This window comes from Bufo bufo, chromosome 5 (genome assembly GCF_905171765.1).
Source record: "Bufo bufo chromosome 5, aBufBuf1.1, whole genome shotgun sequence".
NCBI classification, from domain to species: Eukaryota; Metazoa; Chordata; class Amphibia; order Anura; family Bufonidae; genus Bufo; species Bufo bufo.
The window spans coordinates 520,137,635-520,157,865 of NC_053393.1; the positions used below are offsets into that span (position 1 = coordinate 520,137,635).

General features: G+C 45.5%; 1 protein-coding gene across 1 annotated transcript in view; it reads left to right on the forward strand.

Annotated features, from left to right (window-relative positions):
* The first annotated feature begins 5,732 nt into the window (after positions 1-5,732).
* The window catches only part of ABCB1 (ATP binding cassette subfamily B member 1), a 65,358-nt gene continuing 50,859 nt past the window's right edge, over positions 5,733-20,231 (forward strand). The window contains exons 1-2 of the mRNA XM_040434541.1: positions 5,733-5,885; positions 6,394-6,509. Of these exons, the coding sequence (XP_040290475.1) occupies positions 6,403-6,509 (107 nt within the window). The 5' untranslated portion in view covers positions 5,733-5,885; positions 6,394-6,402. The remainder of the gene's footprint in view (positions 5,886-6,393; positions 6,510-20,231) is intronic.

Here is a 20,231-nt window from a genome sequence, read left to right on the forward strand (position 1 = left end):
TATAGTTATGTTATAGGGCTCTGTGTATGGTTATGTTATAGGACACTGTGTATGGTTATGTTATAGGACACTGTGTATGGTTATGTTATAGGGCACTGTGTAAGGTTATGTTATAGGGCTCTGTGTATGGTTATGTTATAGGGCACTGTGTATGGTTATGTTATAGGGCTCTGTGTATGGTTATGTTATAGGGCACTGTGTATGGTTATGTTATAGGGCACTGTGTATGGTTATGTTATAGGGCTCTGTGTATGGTTATGTTATAGGGCACTGTGTATGGTTATGTTATAGGGCACTGTGTATGGTTATGTTATAGGGCACTGTGTATAGTTATGTTATAGGGCTCTGTGTATGGTTATGTTATAGGGCACTGTGTATGGTTATGTTATAGGGCACTGTGTATAGTTATGTTATAGGACACTGTGTATGGTTATGTTATAGGGCACTGTGTATGGTTATGTTATAGGACACTGTGTACGGTTATGTTATAGGGCACAGTGTATGGTTATGTTGTAGGGCACTGTGTATGGTTATGTTATAGGGCTCTGTGTATAGTTATGTTATAGGGCTCTGTGTATGGTTATGTTATAGGGCACTGTGTATGGTTATGTTATAGGGCACAGTGTAAGGTTATGTTATAGGGGAATGTATTTTATGGAGTACTGTGTTCCTCTCAGTTTCTACATGTGCAGGCCTCTTTTCTCAGCCTGTGCCTTGTATTTTCTACACTGATGATGTCATTACGCCAGCCTTCCTGAGAAAACGTCTAGCATAAATGATGGAAAACTGGTGTTTGGCTTTAGAGCGGTCAGCTACTGTGCAGTAAGGTGAGGCATTGTTCAGATGCATCCAAATTTTTTTTTTAAATTAGGCAACTTTGAAAATAGTCCTGCAAAATGCATCTCACTGTGTTGTGTTTTCAGCTTGTGCAGACCTGTGTACAGTATCGCCATAGTTACAGACTACAAACCAGCCTGTGTAGTCTGATCCTCTGCCATGTGCTACTCTTTTATGTCTCTGCCATCGTACAATGTCTATTGGACCTTACAGGAAGCAGGGAGAGATGGAACGGAGTAACGCATGACTGCAGCCGCAGACATATTTGTCATCTGTAATCATGGAGACACATAGACCTGCATAGGAGCTGTAGACACAATACGGTAGGACATTTTTTCTATAAATTATTTGGAATGTTGCTTCATTTTTTTAGTTTCAGACACCGTGGACCACTATTAAAAACAATTGTTTGCCAAGCTGCATATAGCCCTTAAAGGCACGGCATGCATCATGCATTGTATTTGGTCTCCATGATATGTGACGTGCAGAACTAAGTGGACTGTAAATCACTTTCTGATGTTAAGTATGCATGTAATCTTTTCTGTTAAATATACCTGTCCATTAAAAGTTCCATGAATGCCATCTGAGGGCGGTGAATAATAGTTCTTAAAGAGCACCTGCCAGCAGGATCGACCCTATCAAACCAGGTATATGCCATGTTAGGGTTGATACTGCTGAATATAACGATAACCGGTCTTGTGAATATCTCGACCGCCTGCTCTGAAATGCAGGCGCTGCAGACCAGAAGTGGCATGTGGCTGCACCTTAGGCGACGGTGTGGAACGAGTTGAGTATTAGATTTATTTTTTTCTTGATCATTTAGGGAGCATTAGAGGGGCATCATGAAGGGCATTACTTGGGGGTATTTGTAATAATGGAGGCACTATAGGGGGCTTTACTGGGGGTATTTTTAATACTGGGGCCGCTATAGAGGGCATGACTTTGACTGGCCTCACCCACTTGTGTTGTCCCTGCATACAACATGGGGTCTCTTTTAGTTTTTTTTTACAGAGCCACCTTAAAGGGGTTATCCAATCCTATACAATTTCCCCCCATATACCGGGTCCCCCACCCTGAATATACTTACCCGGTTCCCCGCTCCCTGGTCCGATCCTGGTCCCCGCACCGCCGCTACTGCTTCTCCCTGTGCACGGATGAAAACATCCGCGCGCAGGTAGCGGGGACCCGGGTAAGTATATTCAGTGTTGGGGGCCCGGCATATGGGGGGGGGAGCTTTTTTTTAGGATTGGATAACCCCTTTAAAGGGGTGGAGCCAAGTTTTTAAGTTATCCCCTATTTACTAGCTGATCGTTGGGTGTCTGACCACTGGAACCCCAAACGATCACAAGAACGGTGGTTCCCTTTCCCTTGTTCTGCGTTCTGATAGAGTGGCAGAGTGATCGGTGGGGGCTCCAGTGGTCGGACCCCCAGCGATCAGCTGGATATTTTCTATCCTGTGGATAGGGAATAACTAAAAAACTTGGCACAACCCCTTTCAGTTCCCAGTCTGTCCCTGAAGGTCATAATGCGGAAACCAAAACTTGGCCACATTATTGTCATCTATAACCACCTGTGATAAGATTTACTGTAGAAAGATATTTCACAAAGTTGCGTGGTTCTTCCATCCGTGAGTTATTCCTCTTCCTCTGTTTTTTTGGTAAAATCCTGACTCAACCATGAATCACATGTAAATCAATGTAACAGGCGCACAGCCTTCTTCAGGTGGGAGGTTCCAAGTATACGGTGTAATCAGTCACATGCCGGCAGTGTAACCCGAATATGGACTTCACAATAGTTATGGAAGCAAATTACCTACATAGTATTACTGTCTGCATGAAAATCTTGCATCATCTATTTATCTATCTATTATCTATCTATTATCTATCAATTTATCTATCTATCTATCTATCTATCTATCTATCTATCTATTATCTATATCTTTATCTATCTATCTGTCTATCTATCTATCTATCTATTTATCTATCATCTATCTGTCTATATCTTTATCTATCTATCTTTCTGTCTGCCTATGTCTATGTATCCATCTGTCGTCTAGTGTCTGTGATTTTGGTCATATCTCCAGCACATAGAATAGTCCTGTCTCTTATAATAACAGCAATAATCCGTCTCATCCTTGTAGGGGTCAGATCTGCCCTCGAAATTATACATTGTCTGTTTTACTAACAGTATGAGGAGTGTGATATAATACACAGTGTTATTATGGTACAGTATATTACGGTAGACTGTCCGGACTGTAGGGAGGTGTACTTCCGATCAATCATCTGTGCCGTCCCGTGCTGTGTGCACTGTATATAGAGCCACTGGTTTAACCTGTTATTTCTTGTGATTGCAGAAAACAGGATGTTGTCACTTCGCGCCTTGATACTCATTTATGTTTTTTTTCCATCTTCTGAAGTGATGTCATATCTCTAGGATATTCTACCAGGGGGGGTCCGACCTCCAGGACCCCCACCAATACTTAGAATGAAGGGGATACAGCACTGAGACAATTTAATATATGATACTATAACGTTGTTATTAACTAGATTCAGAGCCGAATTAAAGGGAGGACAACCGGACCTGAGCCCCGGAGCCACCAGTAATGACTGAGGGAATAGAGGCCTCCACCAGAACGTAGATTATGTACAATCATCCCCGTGATCCGTTTCCGTTTTTGTTTTTGTGTGTCTTCCTTTATTTTTGGACGATCGCGGACGCGCGGAGGCGGATGACAATCTTGTGTGCCTCCGTGTTTTTTAGCGGTCCCATTGACTTGAATGGGTTCGCGAACCGTTTTCCACGAAAATAATAGGACAGGTTATATTTTTTTGACGGACTGGAACCACGGATCACGGACTCGGATGACAAACGGTGCATTAGCCGAGTTTTCAACGGACCCATTGAAAGTCAATGGGTCTGCAGAAAATCACGAAAAACGGCACAACGGACACGGAATAAAACAACGGTCGTGTGCATGAGGCCTAATACAAATGTGTACAGGACCTGTTGCTGACCATATCACATGACCATATCTGTGCGGGTCCTAAAGCAAGATGACGGAGCTGCATAGTGTGACCTGCTGTGTGTGCTTGTGATCTGTATTTAGGGGTCCGGTCTGGGGTCTGTATTTGTTTACAGAGTCTCGTGTGGGTCTGTATTAGTTTTTTTTTTTTTTTGGGGGGGGGGGGGGCTGTTTTTATTTGGGTGGTCTGGAATCTGTTGTAAAGGAATTTTCTGGGATGTTCATATTGTTGGCCTGTCCTCAAAACACAGTTTTTCTTTTGTTGATCCGAGACTCCGTATCAGAGTTATGACGCCATATAAAAATGCAAAGTAGGTGTTTAGTGCACTTGTTGCACCCAAGCTCCATTCTTTTCTGTGGCCAGCCCTTCCCTCGTTGCTTAAATTGACAGGGCCAGACAGTGGCAAAGCAGCAATGGTAGGGTTGGCCACAGAAAGGAGCGGGGCTTAGGTGGGACAAGAGCAAAGGTGACGCCCTCATTGCACCAAATGCCTAATTTGCATATTAAGAAAAAGTATCATAACTCAGTAACGGAGCCTCGGATCAATAAAAGAAAAACAGCGTTTTAATCAGGTGAACCACAGCTATTGAAAAGGTAGCACCGTGGCCCTCTCCCCATGCTGTCTATTTGATAGAGGCTGTGCTTGAATTGGGCTGAGCTGTGAGAAGGCTGCTGGGCTAATAAGGGCGCCTGGGCCTTCTCAAACAGCTGATTGGTGGGTGTCCCCAGTATCGTACACCCACCGATCAGATACTAATGATCTATCCAGAGAATTGGTCATCAGTAGAAGTCTCGGAAAACCCCTTTAAAGGGGTTGTCGCACCTCAGTAAATTACATTTATGTAGAGAAAGTCATTACAAGACACTTACTAATGTATTGTTATTGTCCATATTGCCTCTTTTGCTGGCTGGATTCATTTTTCCATCACTTTAAACACTGCTAGTGGTTTAAACCACTCCATGGTTATGACCACCCTACAATCCAGCAACGGTGGTCGTGCTTGCACTTTACAGGAAAAAGCACCAGCCTATGCACACTCCCGCGGCCAGTGTGAAAGCACGACCACCTCTGCTGAATTGCCGGGAGGTCGCAACCCCTGGAAACGAGCAGTGTGTAATGGGATGGAAAAATCCACCCCTGAAAACGCCCAAACGAGCCAGGACTGCCAGGTGACATAACACCCACCAATTTTGGCCATGGGAGAGCCGAAATTCTGAAAAATTAAAACAGTCCCTGCAAATTGTGACTGTTGACAACTACGGTATGTAATAATGGATTAGGGGCCAGCTGTTCCATTCGCAAAATACGGAATGCCCATGGGCGTCATCCGTATTTTTTTGCGGATCCGCGTTTTGTGGTCGTGTGTACATAACCAGGCACAGAATGTATGTTCATCAGACCCTCCAATCTGCTGGGACCCCTCACTGATCCCTACAGCTGGGGATCACTGCCCCCTTAATTCCTCCTCCTGTGGAGGGGAGGGTTGTGCGATGGCCAGAGCCTAGACAAATATTTAGTCCCTGGGAGTAAGCACTGGAAATAGTCACTGACAGCAAGCAGAGATCTTGAAAACAGCGAGGAATAATGCAAAATATATATATATATATATATATATAAAAAAAATAGCTAAAATCAGAATAACATTTAGTATCTGTGAATATACTGAAGGTTACAAAAGGCCCTCGATGACCTGGAGGCGGCCTGTGCGATGATGTCATTAACCAGAGCGTCTGAAGGAAGCAGGGGGGGGCTGCGGTGACTGCTGCACTGTATTTGTAATAGAGGACAGGATGCATGAGATATTAACAACCAGGAGGAGCAGCACCCGGGGCACGCCCAAACGAGCCATATCAGGACAGTAAGTGTCATTTATTGGCCTCAGGGAGGAGGGGCCGAGCACATTTTCTCCGTTAGCTCTGTACTTTCTGCCTCTATTTGCTCAGTCCTCCTCCACGTTGTAATATCAGGACTGTACAGCCGCCTGTGGACCTATATTTATATCCTAAGGTGGAGAAACTAGAAAGGTGAGTGTAAAAATAGCAGATAGAGTCGAGAAGAGTTTGTCGTCATGTCCTATTGTGCTGTGGCTTTACCTAGGACAGCAGTGTACCCGCAAAGTAGGCTCAAAAACCTAAACAACCGATTCAGCTCTGCTACATCTGTATAACCGTACCTCAGTGTATGCACAATTCATGTTTCTTTCCATTTGCTTCTCTTTTACCGCTTTATTGTCTGGTGACACGGAACATCGTCTCTGGTTCTGTGCTAATGGTGTTCATTGTACAAACGTATAGATTTACTTGTACGTTTACCTGATATATTATGGGACGTCATTTGTTATTGTAGCTTTTAGATTTCTATATACATTGACATAGTGTGGACTGAAATGATATATTATATGCCATTCAGGTCATTTTCTAAACATATTACTCTTGTTTTTCCTAATATTGTAATAATATTCTTGGTATTTTTATTATTGTATATTCTATCGTTTATTTGCTTTTGATATAATTCTAACTTTATTCTTTTCAGTAATTAAATATGGAAAGTGACCAGAAAAGAGTAGCCAATGGGATGGAGGATAAAAGCCAAGCTAATGGGCTCGGAGAAGTTCAAGTGGACGTCGTAGACCCCAGCCCACCGAAAAGGTGACTTTTATAACACACAGATGTCTTGTAAACTGGAGGTCACGGAGAAAGGCTACTTTCACACTTGCGGCAGAGGATTCCGGGCAGGCAGCTCCCGTCGCCGGAACTGCCTGCCGGATCCATCAATCCGGACGCCAACTGATGGCATTTGTCAGACGATCCGGATGCGGATCCGTCTGACAAATGCATTGAAATACCGGATTCGTCTCTCCGGTGTCATCCGGAAAAACGGATCCGGTGTTAATTTTTTTTTTTGCATTTTTAAAGGTCTGCGCATGCCGGATCCGTTTTTGTCGAAACACTTAAAGCCAGATCCGGCACTAATACACTTCATTGTAAATTAATGCGGCATTCCGGCAAGTGATCAGTATTTTTGGCCGGAGAGAAAACTGCAGCATGCTGCGGTGTTTTCTCCGTCCAAAAAAACGTAAGAGGGACTGAACTGATGCATCCTGAACGGATTTCTCTCCATTCAGAATGCATTAGGATAGAACTGATCCGTTTTTTTCCGGTATTGAGCTCCTGTGACGGAACTGAATACCGGAAAACAAAACCGCTAGTGTGAGAGTGCCCTTTAGGATATATTAAATGAATAAACAATTGAGGTGAATTCACAGGCTGCAGTTTGGGAATGCATGCGGCCGACTGCACGGATCAGGGTGCGTTTTTTTTTGTCCGTGATCGTTTATGGACTGTTGTTTGAACTGTTGTGAATTTTCATGGTTCTCTAGCATTCGGATTAACTTCAAATAGTGACCCATGTGGTAAAATAGGTTAAATATATAGCGCAAGCGGCTACTCAACTTTATGGCCAACGCGGTTAGCAGCCGCAAGCGGTTGGGCTTGTTTTACGTTCAGTCTGCCACAGGTACGCGTGTCAGCCGCAGGTACGCGTGTCAGCCGCAGGTACAACAGGCTCAGTCATCACAGTTTGGAAAGTGCCAGGTCTGTCTCGGAAACTTGTTTCTCCATTGACTTCTATTGGAAAACAAGATGCTGCGGTTCCTAACTGCACCACAACCGCGCCGTCTGGTCGTACGCTTACCCAGGCAAACCTGCAGCAACGTAGAGTACAGTACATGTGGACGGGATTTTGAAAAAGCCATCCATGTGTAGCTCAAAAAAAAGAAGCATGCTGCAGATTTTCTAAGGCTAGGGCTACAGGTTTTCTAAGGCTAGGGCTACACAACGACAAAAAGGGTACAACTACATGGCGGCATGTGTCACGTGACATATATTGTAATGGCAGTCTATGGTGTTGCCCTGCAACATGCTGCGACTGCGACACAACAGTCTCACAAAAATCCAAATGGATGTCGTATGTCACAGAGCGACACCATAGACTGTCATAACAATAAATGTCACGCGACACATGTCGCCATGTAGCCCTAGCCTAATTCCTAGCATGCTGCAGATTTTTAACCCTTGATGAGATGCGGAGAGAATCTATAGCCTGCAAGATCCTTATGTAAGACGTGTATTTTGCTGTGGGAGAACCGAGGGTGAACATACTGTCAGAGTAAGGCTACATGCACACGAACGTATTTTGTTTCTGTGCCCGTTCCATTTTTTTGGCGGATAGGATACGGACCCATTAATTTCAATGGGTCTGCAAAAAATGCGGTGTGCTGTCCTGATCAGTATGTCCGTTCCGTAGCCCCGCCAAAAAAAATAGAACATGTCCTATTCTTGTCCGTTTTAGGCATTGTTACAATGGATCCGCCAAAAAAACGGATGGCATACAGATGTCATCCGTTTTTTTTTGGGCAGATACGCAATTTGCGGACCGCAAAACACATACGGTCGTGTGCATGTAGCCTAAGGCTACATGCATACCAACGCATTTTGTTTCCGCGCCATTCAGTTTTTTTTGCGGACAGGATGCGGACCCATTCATTTCAATGGGTCCGCAAAAAATGCGGACAGCACATCGTGTGCAGTCCGCATCAGTATGTCCGTTCCGTAGCCCTGTTAAAAAAAATAGAACATTTCCTATTCTTGTCCGTTTTGCAAAAAAATCTGCAAAAAAAAAAACGGATGACATACAGATGTCATCCGTTTTTTTTGCGGACCACAAAACACATACAGTTGTGTGCATGTAGCCTAAGGCCTCATGCACACGACCGTTGTTGTGTTCCATTCCGCAAAATGGGGTTCCGTTGTTCCGTGATCCGTGATCCGTTTTTGTTTCCGTGTGTCTTCCTCGATTTTTGGAGGATCCACGGACATGAAAAGAGAAAAAAAAAACTAAGTCAAGTTTGCATTGAAAATGATAGGAAAAACGGACACGGATCACGGACACTGATTACGGACGCGGATGACTATCTTGTGTGCATCCGTGATTTTTCACGGACCCATTGACTTGAATGGGTCCGTGAACCGTTGTCAGTGAAAAAAATAGGACAGGTCATATTTTTTTCACGGACTGGAAAAACGGATCACGGACGCGGAAGCCAAACGGTGCATTTTCCGATTTTTCCACGGACCCATTGAAAGTCAATGGGTCCGCGAAAAAAAACGGAAAACGGAACAACGGTCGTGTGCATGAGGCCTTAGACAGGTTTGCCATGCAAATGATAGGAAAAAAACGGACGCGGATGTGCCTCCGCGTTTTTTAGCGGTCCCATTGACTTGAATGGGTTCGCAAACCGTTTTCCGTGAAAATAATAGGACAGGTTATATTTTTTTGACGGACTGGAACCACGGATCACGGACGCGGATGGCAAACGGTGCATTAGCCGAGTTTTCAACAGACCCATTGAAAATCAATGGGTCCGCAGAAAATCACAAAAAACGGTGCAACGGACACGGAATAAAACAACGGTCGTGTGCATGGCAGTGTAGATTATGGCGATTTTTGTGGGGGTTTTTTTGGTGTGATTTTTGTGTGTTTTTCACCAAAATCCATGTGATGTGCAGATTTTAATTGTGGATTTTGATGCAGATTTGCACCAGATCAATGCGAAAGGTAAAATCTGCACCGACAAACAGTTGACCCTGCCGTAGATTTCAAAATCCGCCCCTCAGGTCAATCTCTGCGCTGAAAATCTCTCCAGGATGAGCTCATCGTGGTAAGGGTAGGGCATGGGCTTATAACTGGAGTGTCGGCTATGTCTTCCTCGGTGCCACGGTACATTGCACCTATATTAGTGCTATTGTGCCCGTCTCGTCACTGGAGGGGAGGGTTAGGGGTGGTTTATTCTATATTCTTTTGTACCACAATTAAAGGGCTGTGTCTCCTCCATATAATGTACCTTTATTATTGTAAGCTGATAACTGAATGACCAACCGGACTGTGTATACCCAACCCTATATCTTATGAAGGGTTTTTTCTTTTTTATGTTTGTAAATTGAAAAACTGTTAAAAAAAATTATCTGATAAAAAATAAATAAAAGAAAATCTCTGCAGGATGAAAAGGCTGGTAGTGGTCCTGTATTATGCTGCAGATTGTCCACACCAGCCCCCAGTAGGTGCTGTCCGCAGAATGCAGGTGGTGTTTCTAGTAGCCTGTATACTGTGACTGGACAGGAGCTGCCACCAGGGCCTACGTGGAACTGGATATATTTTGCAGTTTATTATAATAAACTATGTAAAAAAAAAAAGAGCAATGTACAGACATAACGGTACATTAGGAAAATGCTTGTCATGGAATTCCCTAATATAGTCGGAGCAGTTTAGACAGATATTATGGCTCGTCCTAGTAGCCCCAGGTGTCTTCATCCAAAACCCAAAATTAGAGGGAAGCGATGTGATTTTTTCTCATTTAACGTTTTATTGAAGTTTTTGAATGTTTTAGTAGAACATTCTCATGCAGTATCAGTTGATACAACCATGTGTTCATGCAGTGGTTTGGAGCCCATGAAGCAACTAGTGCTCAATACAATAATTCACTCTACAGCGTGGAAACCATCAATGGAACAATACAAAAAATATACATTTAAAAGAAGACACCGAGAAGAAGACATTAGACGGTGGGAGGTGGGGGGTAAGCGGGGAACACGAGCTAGATATGTGGAGATCACGTTTGTATGTGTTGGAAGGTTTCTGAGGAACGGAATGTGTCCCACGGACCCCAGGTCCTCAGATATCTTGAAGGTGTCACGCTAATTAGATCCTCCATTCTCTGATATAGAGCAATCTCCTCAAACCATTCTTCGAAGGAGGGGAGGTACATTTCCACCGTCGTGGTATTACTGCCTTTGCCGCTTGGATCATATATTTCAGAGTGAATTCTTATAGGCAGGTCAAGGACGAACAACTGGAGGGCTTCAGGTGTGTTCTGGATAGGGATGCCTGTTACATCTCTAATTGTCTTATGTACAGAATTCCAAAAGGGCCGCAGAGTAGTACAATGCCACCAGATGTGGATCATCGTGCCCTCCTCCGTCTGAAACCTCCAGCATCTGTCTGAACCATTTATGAAGCAATGCGGGTACTCTGTACCATCTGGATAGAATTTTGTAGCTCGTTTCTTGAGCCTTGGTAGAAATCAGCGCTTTGTGAGATAGAAGAAAACTTCTGTTCCATTGAGATGGGGTAAGACGAGTACCTATGTCCTGTTCCCAGGCCTGACAGAACGGAGGTGGGCGCGAGGAGCATCGCTGGATCAGCAGTTTGTGTATAGTCGATATTGGTCTGAAGACCGCTGAGGGGTGAATACACAACTGTTCGAATGTTGTGAGAGATCGGGTCAGTGCGTGGGTCTTACATATGGCGGAATGGAAATGCTTAAGTTGTAGGTACTCAAAAGAGTTACGAGTTCATGGGGTAGGGGTCCCCAGCAGTTGGGATAGGGGTTTCAGCGAGGACCCAGAAAGGACTTGATGGAATCTTAACGGGAGAGTCCTCGTGCCCCGGAGATAGGGCTGGGACGAATGCCCCGGGGGGGAAGCGAGGGTGGTCTGTTATTGGAACCAAGGGGCCCTTAGGGTCAATTAGGGAGGCGTGTCGACTAATGGACGCCAAGGTTGCGAATGTGTGGTGGACTGTAAAGGATAGCATAGAGGGAGTGGGGCAAGGTACGCCTAATAGCCATGGAAGATGTGAAGAAAAGGTTGAACGTCACTCCTCAATGTGTGTAGCAACCACAGCCTCCCAGACACTGTTCAGAGAGGTGTACTGTTTTCCCTCCTTGTAAATCTCACATTTGATGATGGACCACAGGTTCTCAATGGGGTTCAGATCAGGTGAACAAGGAGGCCATGTCATTAGATTTTCTTCTTTTATACCCTTTCTTGCCAGCCACGCTGTGGAGTACTTGGACGCGTGTGATGGAGCATTGTCCTGCATGAAAATCATGTTTTTCTTGAAGGATGCAGACTTATTCCTGTACCACTGCTTGAAGAAGGTGTCTTCCAGAAACTGGCAGTAGGACTGGGAGTTGAGCTTGACTCCATCCTCAACCCGAAAAGGCCCCACAAGCTCATCTTTGATGATACCAGCCCAAACCAGTACTCCACCTCCACTTTGCTGGCGTCTGAGTCGGACTGGAGCTCTCTGCCCTTTACCAATCCAGCCACGGGCCCATCCATCTGGCCCATCAAGACTCACTCTCATTTCATCAGTCCATAAAACCTTAGAAAAATCAGTCTTGAGATATTTCTTGGCCCAGTCTTGACGTTTCAGCTTGTGTGTCTTGTTCAGTGGTGGTCGTCTTTCAGCCTTTCTTACCTTGGCCATGTCTCTGAGTATTGCACACCTTGTGCTTTTGGGCACTCCAGTGATGTTGCAGCTCTGAAATATGGCCAAACTGGTGGCAAGTGGCATCTTGGCAGCTGCACGCTTGACTTTTCTCAGTTCATGGGCAGTTATTTTGCGCCTTGGTTTTTCCACACGCTTCTTGCGACCCTGTTGACTATTTTGAATGAAACGCTTGATTGTTCGATGATCACGCTTCAGAAGCTTTGCAATTTTAAGAGTGCTGCATCCCTCTGCAAGATATCTCACTATTTTCGACTTTTCTGAGCCTGTCAAGTCCTTCTTTTGACCCATTTTGCCAAAGGAAAGGAAGTTGCCTAATAATTATGCACACCTAATATAGGGTGTTGATGTCATTAGACCACACCCCTTCTCATTACAGAGATGCACATCACCTAATATGCTTAATTGGTAGTAGGCTTTCGAGCCTATACAGCTTGGAGTAAGACAACATGCATAAAGAGGATGATGTGGTCAAAATACTCATTTGCCTAATAATTCTGCACGCAGTGTATAGACAAAATATATTACAAAATGAAAATATACATAGGAAGGTGATTCGTGTAGGTAGAAAAATTAATCATTCTTAGGTACATAATATGGATCCACAGACAACACATGATGTCTTAGTGCAGGCATGCTCAACCTGCGGCCCTCCAGCTGTTGCAAAACTACACCTCCCATCATGCCCTGCTGTAGGCTGATAGCTGTAGGCTGTCCGGGCATGCTGGGAGTTGTAGTTTTGCAACAGCTGGAGGGCCGCAGTTTTGGCATCCCTGTCTTAGAAAATGATACAAAGTTCCATAATAGACTCAATAGAGTTGCATAATAGGTAAAATAAGGTTTACATAATGGGTAGAAAAATGCACGGTATGAGTAGGTGCAGGACTGGGACGTACACGAAACCGGTCCCCTGGGGGCATGGAGACTCGTATAAAGCATGAGCCTAATGGGGGATCACATAGTAGGTTATCAGGGTAGAGGGTCAGCTGCAGGACTATGGGGAGCCTGGAAATAAAGCGCAAATATATAGGATCAGTGGAGAGATAGTAGCAGAAGGTGACAGGCAGTTCCTGTGTAATTAATGTCATTATATAGGACAAAGTTCAACTTCACACAAAAGTGGAGCAGGGACCATGTAATTCGAAGTCTAGCAGAAACGGTTATGATTAAGAACTGAAAAGTTGGAAACATGTTGACCAGCCCCGGTGGTGGGTGAGGTGTACACTGGATGTATTCATATTATGAACCCGAATAAAGACGGAGCAACCTTTTGAGATTTTGGATGCTGGAACTCTTTTCTTCCGTACGTTATATAGAAGACTGGTCCGGTCTTGTCCCGTGCATCCTCGTGTATGGTGAGCTGGAAATTGCAACTTTTTTACACGACTTCACTAATAAGCTAATTAAGTTTAGCAGGGGAACCAAGGCCAGAAAAAATTGGTGGGGTCCCATTTTCATATAATGTGAGGTAAGTTAGGGCCCCATTAGACGGAACGATTTTTCGGCCAGTTATCGGGAACAAGCATTTATAGGAAAACTCGTTGTCCTGTATAATCAAGCACCCCATGAACGAGCACCATGGGCACCATGGTGAAAAATGTCCGATTTCCGGCTGCGCATCTCCATGTGTGATCAGGGATGTGTTACCAATAGCTAACGGTCCATTCACGCCACCTTATGGCCACAGTGCCCGCAAACAGCGGGTCCACAATACACAGACACCAGCCATGTGAACTCCGCGCTGCAGTGACTTGAATGGCTCCACGATTTGCAAGATACGGTAAGATAAGGCACGGATCAGTAGGATGCGGAAACACTCAGAAGCCCCTCGCGGGCTTTCAGGTCCGGGCCTCCGCACCGCAAAAGATAGGATATGTCCTATCTTTTGCCATATCTTGCGGATCGCGGACCCATTCAAGTCAGTGCATCCGCACTGCAGCATGGAGTTCTGTGTTTTGTGTGCCTGTGTTTTGCAGATCGCTAATTTGTGGTCCACAACATGGGCATGACGACTATACGGTCGTGTGAATGAGCCCTTACTTGACTGAACGAGGGAGGAACGACTTCTATAGCGATCATTCCTCCCTTGTTCACTTTGCATCAGCCTGGGTAATTGAGCGCCGATAGATGTGATGTGTGTTAGGCGCCCCCCACCGCCCCATGTTGTCGGCTGTTGGCTTGAACACGGATTTGCGTGTTAGGCTTTGACACGCCCGATCCTTTGTTCGTCGAAGAGATAAGCAGAAGTCTATGGCAGCTGCTTATCTCCTCCTACCATGGCAATTAATATGCTTGCTGGAACAAGGTGCAGGCAGGGGAGGGGAAACTTTGACCCTCAGTAATAAATTATTACCGTAGTAAAAATTGCTGCTGTGAGTGTCCAGGGGAGGGCTCAAGGCCAAAAATGGTTGGAGCCTCGGCAATGCCCCTATTTACCCTCCTTATAGTTCGGCTTTATGTATGAAGGTACATTTGTGAAAATGAGAAGTTACCTAGACATGTCTATTGTAGTCACTGCTCGCATTCCCCATGTAATAACAATTCTGGAGCATCTATTCTTATGACTCCATGATGTACCATTCCTCTATTATTTCTACTAGAAGTTATGAATGATTTGCCAGCAGCTTGCATTAATGGTACAGATGGGTGTTACCAGTTGGGGGTGTGTCCTTGTACAGTCTGACAAGAGCAGCACTGATTGGATAGTGTCAGACACACCCGATACTGGTAATACCCAGCAGGACCTTTTACTGCAGACTGCTGTCCAATTTATTTGTAAACTTTTTGCAGGAATAATGGAGGAATGGAGTCATAAGAATAGAGGCTCCAGAATTGTTATTACATGTGGAATGCACGTAGTTACTAAAACAGACATGTCAGGAGAGGTCCTCTTTAACATGCCCAATCCATATGTTATCACTGGCAGTGGCTTAATTCCCTCTCTCCATGCAGAACACATGCACACTCGGCCCAAACGAGCATGCATTTCTATGGGGGAGGAGGTGTCGGGAGGAATAAGTGTAACCTATTTGAAGAGTATGCCACCTTAAAGGGGCATTCCAGGATATTACTACTGATGGCAGGGTAACGCATCAGTATCTGGTGGGGATCTGGCACACCTCTCCCCCACCAATCAGCTGTTTCCCAGTAACTCCACAGCTCCCTCCATTGTGTAGTGGACAGAGCTGGTTACTGCAGCACTGCTGCCATGCACTTCAGTGGGAGCAGTGCAGAACAGCCTATCGTTGTGCAGGGTGCTGGACCCCCAACGATCAGATATTGATACCTTATCCTTAGGATAGCCCATTAATGGTAAAATCCTGGAATACCTCTTTAATTCCATGGCAGTTCTCAGACCTTCAGCTCCTTGGAACATTACTACACTTCTCAGTATTTGGTGAAGATGAAGGTTGTTTTCCCAGGGAGGACATGTTTTTTCCCCGACTGCCTCCATGTTCATGGTCACATAATCAAAGGCATGGAACCTGCGACATATTTATGACCACGGGGCAACCTGCGGCCATATAGATAGACGGCTCATGATATTAAAGGGGACTTCTGGCTTTATAAATCTTAATGGGGAATTCTGGTTGTAGCACGTTATCGCCTAGCCACGGGATAGGGAATAACTATTAGACTGGTGGGGGTTCTATCGCTGGGAACTCCACCAATCACTAGAATGGAGACCCCCATTCCCCACAGGGCCCCCCAAAATGTATGAAGCAGCAAGTCAACCATGCAAATTGCCACTCCATTCATCTCTATGGGAGTTCTACTGATAGCGAGTACAGTGCTCGGCTCTCTGGAGCAGGGGCTTAGCTATAGGGGAAGCGGCTGCTTTGCGGCCCGAACTCAGAAGGGGCCTACCCAGGGGGTGGACTGAAACATTTTATTGTCAGGGCCCCCTCCAATGACACAGGAGGAAATGGCTGGAACGACTGCCGGACCTATTCTGAGAAAGTGATCTTGACTAGTCACTGGAGTAGGAGTTGTGAAGAAGTTGCTGGGGGCAAGGCCTGTTTAAAAATTTGCTGTGGGGCCCAGTCATTTCTAGTTATGCCAATGCTCTGGAGCTCATTTTGGGGGCCTCGCAGGGTATAGTGTCTCCATTCTCGTGACCATCTAAAGTGTATAGGGAGCCCCAGCATCTGCTGTTGGGGGAGAAAAGGGTCAGACATGTTGTATTTTAACATGCCCGATCCATGTGTTCTCACTAGAGAGATGCCTGGCAGCGGCTTAATTCCCTCTCCCATTGAGAACACGTACACTCGGCCCGAACGAGTATGTATTAGGCCTAGTTCACACGCAACCCCACAGTTCCGTGTGCATTCCGCATCACGGATGCGGACCCATTCATTTCAATGGGTCCGCAAATCCGGAATTGCGGAACGGGACCCCTCGGAAGCACTACGGAGTGCTTCCGTGGGGTTGCGTCCCGTACTTACGTTCCGCAAAAAGATAGAACATGTCCTATCTTTTTGCCCGTATCGCGGACCCATTAAAGTGAATGGGTCTGCGATCCGATGCGGCTGACCTACGGCCGGCGATCGTGCATTGCACACGCTCGTCTGCAAGGGGCCTTAAAAATCCATAGTAGATCTGCCCAAGGCAAATCCAATTATTATTTGTACAGTGATTAGATGTTATTAAAGGGGGTTTCCAGGAGTAGACTATTATTGGCCTATCCTCAGGAAAGGTCATCAAGATCTGATCGGGCGGATCCAGCTCCCAGCACCCACGCCGATCAGCTGGCCACAGCAGCCTCTTCTTTCGTCACGTTCATCAGCCCCCATGGCCTAGGTGCATTCAAGTGAATGGGCCTGGGCTGCAATACCAAGCAAAGCCACTATACAATGGACGGCGCTGTGTTTGGTGAGCTGAGAGTAGGTGGTAGTGCTCACCAGAGCGTTGCGGCCTCTTTAAATAGTTAATCAGTGGGAGTGAGACCCCCAGTGATCAGATATTGATGACCTATCCTGAGAATGGGCTATCGGTATTGTACTCCAGGAAGATCCCTTTAACCTAAAACCAGAAAAACATTTTAAAAGGGGTTAATTTTCAGTCCTTGGACATGTATTGAGCTGTTGTACACACCTACATTTTTACAGATCAGACAAACACAGCATGCGGCCCCAGGCAGGAATTTCCTGTATTGATGTTAAGGCCTCCTTCACACGGTGAGGGCCAGATGCGTTCAGGGTGCATTGCGGGAAACTCGTGCGAGGAGGCACGCAATTTCAGTCAGTTTTGTCTGCGATTGCGTTCCGATGTTCAGTATTTTCCGCGCAAGTGCAGTGCGTTTTGCACGCGCGTGAGAAAAAACTGAATGTGGTACCCAGACCCAAACCCGGACTTCTTCACTGAAGTTCGGGCTTGGGATCGGTGTTCTGTAGATTTTATTATTTTCCATTATAACATGGTTATAAGGGAAAATAATAGCATTCTGAATACAGAATGCTAAGTATAATGTCAGTTGAGGGTTAAAAAATAATAAAAAACATAACTCACCTCATCCACTTGATCGCGCAGCCGGCATCGTCTTCTTTCAGGACCTGCAAAAGGACCTTTGATGACGTAATCGCGCTCACCACGTGGTGACGTCAGCGCAGGTCCTGCTGAACGAAGATAGAAGGATCTTCTATCTTCATTTAGAAGGACCTGCGCTGACGTCACCGCGCTCACCACGTCATCAAAGGTCCTTTTGCAGGTCCTGAAAGAAGACGATGCCGGCTGCGCGATCAAGTGGATGAGGTGAGTTAATTTTTTTTATTTTTTAACCCCTCCAGCCCTATTTTACTATGCAGTCTGTATTCAGAATGCTATTATTTTCCCTTATAACCATGTTATAAGGGAAAATAATACAGTGAATACACTTCAATGGGGTTGCTCATCCCTATAATCTCCTAGCAAACATGCGTGAAAATGGCACCGCATCCGCACTTACTTGCGATTTTCACGCAGCCCCATTTATTTCTATGGGGCCTGCGTTGCGTGAAAAACACAGAATATAGAACATGCTGCGATTTTCAGGCAACGCACAAGTGATGAGTGAAAATCACCGCTCATGTGAACAGCCCCATAGAAATGAATGGGTCCGGATTCAGGACTTCATAAGTGCAGGGCTTGCAATGTGCCAAGTGTATCGTGGCAGTCAGGGGCGTAGCTAAAGGCTCATTGGCCCTGGTGCAAGAGTTCAGCTTGGGCCCCCGTCCCTTAGTGCTTGTTGGCAAGGGGCAGGGGAGCACGTAGCCTTCCTGCTGCCTGAGGCAAACATTGAAAGGGCACCCCCTCAATCTAAATTCTTGACCTAACCCCTTCCCTCCAGCCAGAGGTGTAAATTGACCAGTATGCACTTTCTATAATGCCAGTGTCTTAAGTGGCACAAGGGTCTTTGGGCCCCTCAGGCTCCTGGGCCCGGTAGTGACTGCTACCTCTGCACCCCCTATAGCTACGCCCCTGGTGGCAGTAATGGTCGGGTCTGCAGCATGTGAAGCAGGTCATTGAAATAGGATTTCACTGTCCCATTTTATCACAGCCACATTGCAGGGGGTGTGGATGTGGCAAACGTATAAAAATGCATTATTAAAGGGATCCGACATCTTTAAAGTGACAGTGCCATCAACATTTTTACCATCAAAACCTATATGTGAATATTCTATGTATTTATTTCCCCCAAAAAACGAGTGGTTTTCTGGATTTTCTTTATAGTCGCTTCCTGTCTTGAACATGGCAGACAGTCTCACCTAACTCTCCCAGTCAGACCATCACTCTGGCCAGAGAGCGCTCCCCTTGTAGTGACTCTATTAGAGCATCACATATTACACTAATCAATGCAATGCTCTTCTGTGGACATCTTTATCTAGGCTGATAAAGAGAATAATTGAGCTGTTGTACTGTTATCCTAATTCTACATCTACTATTATCACGAGGATTACCTTACAGATTGCATTTTTCCCTCACAGCAGCGGTAAACTGACAATGGACCACCTGTCTATATAGGAGTTTTATTTCTGCGTGCTGACTGTTACAGAAGGACAATATTCTGTATTTAATATATTTAAAGGGGTTATCCAATCCTTATGACCCCCAGAATGCCCAGGCCCCTCCTCTAGAGCACACTCGCCTGCTCTCCAGCACCTGGATCCCTGCACCTGGATCCCTGCTCGCCTGAGGGAGCAGTCAATAGCAGGCCGCGAAGGGGACAAGCCTCCGTAGCATCATGGGTGACGGGGAGATTCAGCGGCGGCCGTGCAGGAATCCGGAGGGACGCAAGTGCCGGGGATCAGGTAAGTATGCTCTAGAGGAGGGGTCCGGGCATTCTGGGGGTCATTATAGGGATTGGATAACCCCTTTAATGGTATAGTGCTGCCAAAAATTCTTTAAAAAATAGTTTTCTATGAATACTGAGTTTTAAAAAAAATATCCCTTTATGAAGGAAGTTTCCCTTTAAACAGGGAAAGCTAGCAGAGAGGAGGAAGAAATATTTGCTAGAAATCAATGTCTTTCTTCTCTGCCACATGCGGTCTTCCGGTCGCTCACGGATGTGACTCTTATCAGAAATAAAGCCTTCATCCTGAATCACAGGGGGTTTGATTGTTGCGGTAGGAAAAACAGAGATCACAGGGTAGTGATGTCCTGAAGAAAAAAGGTACATGACAAAGTATAATGGTTCCCTGCCAGAGCGACATCGGGGAGATTGGGATTTCTTTATGGCGTCATGCACACAGCCGTATCTGATGCACATACGGATCCTTCTGTGTGCATTCCAGAAAGAGAGGGCTATTCTCATCCACAACAGAAGAGAATAGGACGTCGGCTGAGATTCTCAATGATTTGTAAAAAAACGGATGTGTGCTTGGCCCCATTGAATTGTATGGGTCGGTTAGCACACTGAAGGAAAATATGTTCACATGCATGAGGCCTAACGGGGTCTCCGGGGCATTTTTTATTTATTTTTGGAAAGGGGTGGGAGTGTAATATTGATGGCCTATCTTGAATGAAGCTAAACAATGAGGGGACAT